This window comes from Electrophorus electricus, chromosome 22 (assembly GCF_013358815.1).
Source record: "Electrophorus electricus isolate fEleEle1 chromosome 22, fEleEle1.pri, whole genome shotgun sequence".
Classification (NCBI taxonomy): domain Eukaryota; kingdom Metazoa; phylum Chordata; class Actinopteri; order Gymnotiformes; family Gymnotidae; genus Electrophorus; species Electrophorus electricus.
In genome coordinates, this window is record NC_049556.1 from 4,762,433 (window position 1) to 4,772,238 (window position 9,806).

The 9,806-nt window shown below is 42.5% G+C and overlaps 1 protein-coding gene across 1 annotated transcript in view; it reads right to left on the reverse strand.

Moving 5' to 3' along the window:
* The window catches only part of rnf165a (ring finger protein 165a), a 15,688-nt gene extending 8,111 nt beyond the window's left edge, over positions 1 to 7,577 (reverse strand). The window contains exon 1 of the mRNA XM_027032399.2: positions 7,409 to 7,577. Within this exon, the coding sequence (XP_026888200.2) occupies positions 7,409 to 7,469 (61 nt within the window). The 5' untranslated portion in view covers positions 7,470 to 7,577. The remainder of the gene's footprint in view (positions 1 to 7,408) is intronic.
* Between the last annotated feature and the right edge of the window lie 2,229 nt (positions 7,578 to 9,806).

Here is a 9,806-nt window from a genome sequence, read left to right on the forward strand (position 1 = left end):
TTCCAGACCTGAAGCCCTAGTTATAGTTGCTTAAGGAACACGAGCACTCGAGCGTGCACACGACACTGGCCTCTGTGTGTGTGTGTGTGTGTGTGTGTGTGTGTGTGTGTGTGTGTATGTGTGTGTGTGTGTGTGTGTGTGTGTGTGTGTGTGTGTGTGTGTGTGTGTGTGTGTGTATGTGGGTGCGCATAGGTGTGTCAAATTATCATTCACTGCACAAAGACAAATGCGATTAGTTTGTTCTGTCTCAGATCATTCAGTTATGTTCAGCTTAGCCAATCAGCTGAAGTTCAAAGTCATAATAGACATTCAGTGGTTTGAAGTCCATTTTTATTAAATAAAAATTTGACTGACATCTCATAAAACGACGAAAACTCTTTGATTACACACGTCTGTTTCAAGTTGACCGCAGGTGTGACTTCGGAGTGAGTGTTGAAGGCCAGTTTCACAGTAAGGTGTAAATTGACAGAACATTTGTACCAACATGTTTACGCTTTCACACATATATCTGAAGAAGGATACAAGGAAGCACTTTGCTTACACAGCTGATGAAGGACGTCCAGTTTCTCTGAACTACCTCTCTCTCATATTAATATATGAGTGTACTCATCTACACTCTGGGAACTTTAGAACCTCATGGAATGAATGTTATATGACTTAACATGTTTCCTGTCCTGTTGGTCTGGAAACTCTGTGTATTTTACTACAATTTTTAATGTGTGTGTGTGTGTGTGTGTATGTATGTATATGTATGTATGTATGTATGTATGTGTGTATATATATATATATATATATATATATATATATATATATATATATATATATATATATATATATATATATATATATATATATATAGTTGTGTGTGTGTGTATCTATGCATTCAAAATGCACATTACTTTGCATTCCCTCACACACACACACACACACACACACACACACACACACACACACACACACACACAGAGTCCTTTGCAGAGCAATGACACCTAACCACGGTCCAAAAGCCTAACCTAGTCTCCAAAAATTTATCTTCCAATTGTAGCTAGACTGTCAACACGAAGTATGACTAAACACCGTGCACGGTTTGCACTACCTAACAGGGACCATCACAGCACAGTCAGGCTCGGGAGGACAGCCCAAGACTTTTGCAGTTTTCATCAAGACCGGGTTCACTTACACGTTTATGCAGGTGGTGGCCTGCCATTGGCACAGCCAAACCCTCACACTTGGTCCTTCGCCTGCCCAGGACCGGCGGCAGGTCACGTTACAAACGGCTCGGCTTGTTGGTCTAGGGTCAGGTGTTCGCTTTCACGCGCCGTTAACCGTGGTCTGTAGAGACCAGGGAATACGTTCCAAGATCAGCGCTACAACTCTGACAGACACAGTGAATGCAGGGAGCCTGTGTTTGTTAGTGCTGGCATGCCCATTGTCAGGAAATACTGCTGAAACTCCAGGCCTGCTTGGAGCTTAATAACAGATGTCATAAGTGTGTCATAAGCTGCTTGTATGCGGCAACACAGACGGGATGAAATATGGACCAAAGCCTGTTGTTTTTTAGTGTAGGTTGGGGATAATTCTAAGGCTAGTTAACATGGGTGAAGATCACTGCCATTTAAACAGAGCATTAGTTGTCTTGCTGCATGAGTACACTGACATTTATGGAGTGTGTTCTGTTACTGGATGAGTACACTGACATTTATGGAGTGTGTTCTGTTACTGGATGAGTACACTGACATTTATGGAGTGTGTTCTGTTACTGGATGAGTACATTGACATTTATGGAGTGTGTTCTGTTACTGGATGAGTACATTGACATTTATGGAGTGTGTTCTGTTACTGGATGAGTACACTGACATTTATGAAGTGTGTTCTGTTACTGGATGAGTACACTGACATTTATGAACTGTGTTCTGTTACTGGATGAGTACACTGACATTTATGGAGTGTGTTCTGTTACTGGATGAGTACACTGACATTTATGAAGTGTGTTCTGTTACTGGATGAGTACATTGACATTTATGAAGTGTGTTCTGTTACTGGATGAGTACACTGACATTTATGAAGTGTGTTCTGTTACTGGATGAGTACACTGACATTTATGGAGTGTGTTCTGTTACTGGATGAGTACACTGACATTTATGGAGTGTGTTCTGTTACTGGATGAGTACACTGACATTTATGGAGTGTGTTCTGTTACTGGATGAGTACACTGACATTTATGGAGTGTGTTCTGTTACTGGATGAGTACACTGACATTTATGAAGTGTGTTCTGTTACTGGATGAGTACACTGACATTTATGCAGTCAGTTCTGTTACTGGATGAGTACACTGACATTTATGAAGTGTGTTCTGTTACTGGATGAGTACACTGACATTTATGGAGTGTGTTCTGTTACTGGATGAGTACACTGACATTTATGAAGTGTGTTCTGTTACTGGATGAGTACACTGACATTTATGCAGTCAGTTCTGTTACTGGATGAGTACACTGACATTTATGAAGTGTGTTGTTACTGGATGAGTACACTGACATTTATGCAGTCAGTTCTGTTACTGGATGAGTACACTGACATTTATGAAGTGTGTTGTTACTGGATGAGTACACTGACATTTATGAAGTGTGTTCTGTTACTGGATGAGTACACTGACATTTATGCAGTCAGTTCTGTTACTGGATGAGTACACTGACATTTATGCAGTTGCCCATTTACAGCTAACTGCACATTTGTTTTGCAGCTCATTTTAAAATTAAATAGAAATGCATCATTAAAATTCAAAGTTTCAATTATACATTCAAGCTTTTCCCGAGGTTTTAAAAATGGCCCACAGTATCTTGGAAATGAGGAGGTTCTTATGAATTTCATAGACAATTGGAAATGACTACTTTTATTAGTCTAACGTACTAGGCAAAGTCCTCGAAGATAAAAATCACATATTGAAATAATGAAATGTGCATAACACACTGGCCCAGCTGTATCCGAATCTATATGTCATGCATTTTTTTCACATTTACGGTCACTATCGGAGGACAGTCAAAGACGGGCCACCATGGTGAATATCTAGTAGCGGACAATCAAGATGACTGGACGTGTGGCTCAAATCTTGAAAGACGTTTTCATCACTCAAACAGACGGTGGAACAGGGAGCCGCACGACGCCGAGCACTGTCACCTGGACCTGCTAGTGCGGGACACTTTCTAATGACCTGAACTGCTCAAGGACTTGTTATACCGAAGCCTCCACCCCAGCTCCGCCTCTCTTTAGATGGGGGAAAGGTCGTCTAGAGCAGCATCTCCCAACCCAGGCCCTGGGATCTACCAGATGAGCCACATTTTTACTCTAAGCCTGCCACCTCTACCCCCACCCTGAAGCAAGCCATTAAGGAAAATCCTGGCAATGCAGGTGCAATGGCGTCAGGACATATTTGTAATTTCTTTTCCCTCCTTACCTGTTTGTACGCATCTAGACGTGATATCAGGGTGCCACTATTCGCTGAAAAAGCTCCTATAAAACATTCAAACCATGTGTGCATGGAGAAGAGCCGGCATTGTTGTGATATTAAAGGTGTGGCCTACTTAAAGGCTGCCGTCGCTTTAAAAGGGGCGTGGCCTATTTAAAGTCCGCTCTGACTAACGTTAATTGAATCCTAGCGGTTTTAGCTTAGCCTTAGCAAAATGCGACCCTAATAACCAGGTTAGTTAACATTCAGTTTTATCCTCATTAACATTTTAACGTTAAATATAGCTTAAGCGTCACGTATTATTGAACGTCTGACAAATCACATTTGAATACCCAACGTCAGATATGTGATGAATTTGATGATGTCTTTGATGCAAACCTGTTCCCTACAATGTGTTTATCACTCCAATGCGAAGATGTCAGTATACATTTATTAAAAATAGTGTCTGAGCTGCCTTACAATCTTGCATTAACTAAACTTCAAATAGTATACCAACAAAGCTATAATCTATGTATACTTGAGCTTGAAAGTAATTTAACAAATTTAACTGTCCAAGATATTTTAAACAACAAATAATTTTATACAGAGTACTCTACAGACTACTGTGACACTTCTTGCTTGTACAGAGAGCTGTCTGCTTTGTCTTCACCTGGCCCACGTCCAAACATTACTGTGAATACAGCGTGCAGCCAGAGCTGTGGGGTCCAGAGCAGATTTCCCAATGAAATTAGTGCACAGCCTACCCAATCAACTGTGTGTGTGTGTGTGTGTGTGTGTGTGTGTGTGTGAACTTAGCCTTCCTTTCCGATGATGACAAATGTTTTGGGCCTATAGATCAGACTGAAGCACGGCGTATTCCTTCAGCCAACACACTGGCTTCCACATAGACGTGAAATCACAATCATGTGCTTGCAGAGAAGAGAAAGAGAAAGCAAGCAAGAAAAAGGCACAAATGCAAATGAGGATGTGCTTTGGACTGAGAGGAAGTGACAGCTCGCCCCTTTGTCTGCGAGACTACATTTCCCAGAGGCAGTAGGGTGAAAATTCCCATGATTCAGTCTGGCAAGTGAGAGGAGCTGAGACATGAGCCTGGGGGAGGGGCCAGAGTGGCCAAACAGTGGAAAGGGGTGGGTCTTGAAGGGAGGAGACATGTAAATCAGCAGAGAACACACTGAAGGTTAAGGGAAAAACTACAGTCTTTATTGGAAAATATTAGTATGAGTGAAACTGTGTGATAATAATAATAATAATAATAATAATAATAACCATGCAAATAAAGAGCCAAGGCTTGCCCATGCTCCATAAGGTTAAAACAACAGAAGCAGCATCCAATGGGTAATGTGTATACTACAGCATTGTCATTACAGCAGGACATCTCTACACAAAAATACATTGGAGTTTGCTGTTCAAATGCCAAAAACAAACAAACAAAAGAGGGAAATAATAATAAAAAAAAAGAAACAAACAGATAAGTAAATAAACAAACATGGTCATGCATTAGAGAGCCTAATACAAGAACGGAAGGCAAAGAACCACAACCAAAGAAATAAAGACATTTTGAAGTTCTAAGAGGAATTCTACAGCAGTGCAGTTCTAATGATTCCTGTAATGTGGATGCCATTCACACCGACGGAGCACACGGCGCTAGGAACACTAGCGCTAGGCTTGTGGGACCACGGCTTCGCTAGCCGTTGTGGAGTGGGTAAAGGCAAGGAATGCTTGCCAGATGACGTGGCTGGGTACAGTGTGCCAGTGGGAGCTCTTAAGCCCCGACGAAGGTACGAGATCAAAACTGAGGTTTTTAAGATCCGAGTTCAAATGTGAAATAACAGAGTTTAGAGCCAAATTGCATAAAATGCCAAATCCCAGTAATTTGACTGAACTTAAAAGAGTGAAGCTATTTAGAAAGCTGTCTGTGTTTATTAGAAGGTAGAATCAGAAAGCAGCCTATGTTTACTGAGAAGTTAGAATCATTAGCAGTCTATGTTTACTTAGAAGGTAGTCTTAGAAAGCAGTCTGTGTTTACTTAAAATGTAGTCTATATAAAAACAGCTAAAAACACCTTCTCATGATGTACCAAGCATTCAAAGAGCTTGGTGATCATTTAAATCCTTTTATCACCTTTGCAAATATACAGGTGAACTAAATTGGTGCTTTAATTAAACAAGACAGCAGGAACGTTTTAAGGTCAAACGGAACATTTTTGTATTTCCAAACTGATGTCGGGTATAAAGAGTACTTTAAAATTTGTCTACTGTCAAAGCTCAGGGCGGATGGAACAATTTCAGGTGCGGCATTCAGAACCCCGTTTTGCTCCCGTTACAATAACGGAGACAGGGCCTTGTAACTTATGGCCAGCTGCCCCTGCTCGGTCTCCGCGACATACTGAAAACAACAATAAAGCTCGTTGACACAGGCACAGTGCACCAGCGCACGATGGACAGGGAGACAGACGGCGGTCGCGTTCTGTCAAGCCTGGCTGTGATCGCAGTGAGGTGCAAACGCATCCACTTCACAGAAATTTACAGTGAAAAAGAAAAGCAAGTCTAACCCTCGCTGGGAAAATGGGACAATCACAATGACATTTGTAACAGCTAATCGCTACAATGGGTTATTATAAGAGCAACAATGACAGTTTAAAAAGAGACAGGATTTTTCAGGAAAAAAAAAAAAGTGTGTTATTCTGCAGTCTCATACAGAAGGATACTGGATGAGTGGGGCGTTTTTAATTTTTGTTTGTAATGCCAAATGTCGTCTTCGGATGGAAAGAGGGGATGAGGTAGAGGGGAGTCACAATACAGCTAGATGCGGGACAGGCAGAGAGAGGAACGCGGCGGCGGGTGATCGTTAGCTACACAATGGAGGGGAGAGAGGTCTGAAAAATGCGGTATGCAGAAGCAGCCTCCAGACTATGGAACAAGGAGAAAAAAAAGAAACAAATACAAGCACAATGAAATCATTGGAGCTACGACATGACCATAAAAAAATGATCGTCATGTTATTACATAATCAGCACAGATCCTGCACACAAATGAATTTCTTTTTTTTTCTGATGGAAAATTGCCTGGCTACGGCGAGACCTAAAATGCGACTATTTGCCATTTAGGACTTTATGCGAAGAGTACAGCAATTGTCAACCACACAGGACAGAAACGAGTTTACGGTTTTACGGATCAGTTCCCAAACATTTGGAGCACAAGGCGTGAATTCTAACCAGGTTCATCTGAGGATATTTTGGGACCCTCTCCTCTGTCTAACAGCACACACTGCGGCGCGAAGGCTTAGCTGCCTACCCACCTAGCGAGCTCAATGTTGGACGTAAAAGCCATGTTTAATTATTCATTGATATCAGCGCTCGGAGAGGCGTAGACGTGAGGGAATTTAACGGAGAAGAAAAACGTTATTAGTTTATGACTAGCGTGCCAAATGAGGAGGCGACAAGAATATCAAGCGAAATAAGCTGCGGCTACTACACAAAGGATGTGATTTGTGTATTGGCAGTGGCGTTTCGTAATTCCCGGCTGTACACGGAACAAATTAAAAATTGCATTATCAACTGATTCGTGTCGACCTGACCTCTGCCTTTAAAGACAACCACAGAGACAAAAAAAATGTCACTGCAGCTCCTGACCATTGTGTGCGAGCGATACTCACACAAGCTCACAAAAGCTTGCCACAACCTCCCAGTGAGGATGCTGGCTAACGCGCTAGCATCATCTTTTGCAAAAGCGCCGCAGAGCAGAGAGCCAGCCGTGCAATGATTCACATCGGCTAGCTTGCGTGCTAGCTGCAGACCAGCTCCGTATCTGTGCTGCTGAGCTACGCGAGCTCCTCGGGCCAGCCGGACAGGCTTTCTGACCAGGGCGGCTCGCTCCGTTGACGCGTACGCGCTGCCCGCAGCGCCGGTTCGTTAGTAAGAAGAGGAATAAAAAACAAAAACGATACCTCTGCTCCTCACTGAACCAAACACGGGAAGAACCAGATATCCGACATGAACTAACACCATCCTGGCTCCTTTGTTGCGGTGCTAGCCGGTCAGACGGACAGCCCATGGACACCTTCGCGTCCGGCGCAGGACCATTCAGAATGCAGCCGCGACGCCAGCTGCCTCGCGCACAAAGGACGCGCGGGGCCAATCGCCGAGCGCGCGCGCGCGCGCACTTCCTGGGGCTCGCGCGCGCGCGCGCCAGCCAATGGAGTCCCTGCCAGGCGCGAGGCGCCTGTGAACGCTCGGCGCGTCAGAGCCCGGACCTGCACGCAGGAGTGCGGGCGCAAATACGGCAGGAGGCGGCGTGTGTGTGTGTGTGTGTGTATATGTGTGTATGTATGTATATATATATATATATATATATATATATATATATATATATATATAGATATAGATATAGATAGATAGATAGATAGATAGATAGATAGATAGATAGATAGATAGATAGATAGATAGATAGATAATTAAAATGTGGAAATTACTGCTAAATGCTGAGAAATGCCAATTAAACGATAACGATAACTCCGTTCAGATTTGATCGATTTTTTTTGTCACCAAAAGAACACACAGCTGCGCATACAGGTTAAAATCATCGATAAGTTTCTTTTCCCCGAGTGATTTAAGATTCAGACAACACGAATAGGTTTTGTATCCCATGAAAGATTGGTCTCTTCACCAGAGTTAAAACATGAGCGAGTGAAAAGGACCGGAAATGTATCGCTAATGTATTGACGCGCATGTGCCGTGTGCTTTCGCATCGGCGTGAATGAACATGGCCATGGTAGGAAGGCCGGTTGACCTGGGTTTGCTGACGGGGCTCCGCCGACCGAACCGGCCCCATATGTCGGTTATCTGCCCCCTCCCCCGCTTCCAGACACATCCGCGGACACTGAGCCCTGAGCTCTGATTAGCTCTGCTCCTTCTGTTCCGTCTGCCAGCCGCAACACATGGCGCCCCCGCCTCCCAGAGCACTGTTTGAAACATACAATTGCATTCATAATTGCAGTGACATCTGGCCAATTTCCATTTTACAGGTAAGCAGAACACACAGGTAATACATGAACACACCAAAAGGCAATTTGATATTCCTTCCTTCCTGCTATTTCACACTTAAGAGGTGATACGTTGCCTTGATATGTAATGTCTTTAACATATGAAGTACGCAAAACGAATGCAAACTAATCGCAGTGTGTATAGACACATACTAACCTTAGAACACAAACCTTTATAAAACGTCATTAGTTGTGCACAGCGTACTTTTGCTCTGCTTTTTCTCACACGAGACTTTATTGATATAAACTGGGTGACGTACTATCGACCAATTTAGGTAGAAATTTAGTTTTTAAAAACCTGCAAAGGAGTTAGTCTCTCCACTGCAGTACTGACAGCTGTTCTTCACTGGGGGAGGGGTCATTCATTTCAGTTCACTGAAGAGATCAGATTTCCTTCCTTTTCAGTGGGTTAAAAGGCTATGAACTTACCTAGTTTCGTTTTTGTTTTTTGCCAAGCCCTTATTACTAGCAGTAGTTTTCAATTTTTTGCATACATGCCATTTTAAACGATATTGCATTTCTTATTCCTAAAATATTACTTAGACATTGATCAACAATATTGCTTGAAGTACTCCTTCGTTCAGACTACGTAGATCAATATCAGTATTGCCACTTACTGAACTTTATGTGAACATAGTTATGCTACTTAAGATAATTTCATATGTATACTGTATAGGCAAATCTAAGTGAACCCAAAAAATGGTAACTATCCATGCCAATGAATCAAATGTAACATAGTTACACCAAAAAAATGTATAAATGTAATCAAAACTTTTCCAGATTATTTTTCATTCCTTGAGGTCATCACTGATGTCTCCAGCACAGGCTATGGAGCCTTTGTTTTGGATATCTGTAATTCTTGCTTGGGGAATGCAGAACACACGTGACAAATCATTAAACTGAGGCAAACATTTAAAATAAATGATATTTTCCCAGGAATGACCACACTCATATAGTAAAAAAAACCAAACAAACAAAAAAAAAACTTGTCCTATTAGTGCAACAGATTGCACACAAACACACATTAGCATACAGCTGAAGTGTGTGTGTGTGTGTGTATGTGTGAGAGAGAGAGTGAGCAAGCAGGGAACTTTTAAGTTTTTTGTCCAGAGGACTGAACAGATCTCTCGTGGCAGCTGCCTGGCCCTAACACCCATCCCCCCAAAGTGCCTGAAGGTCAGAGGTCATGAGTTACTTTCCCACGAAGGGTACTTGGGTCTGCTTGGATGTTGTGCGCACAAGGCTTTGGACATGTAGATGTGTGAATAAGATATTCTGTGCATGATCATATCCATGCACTTGC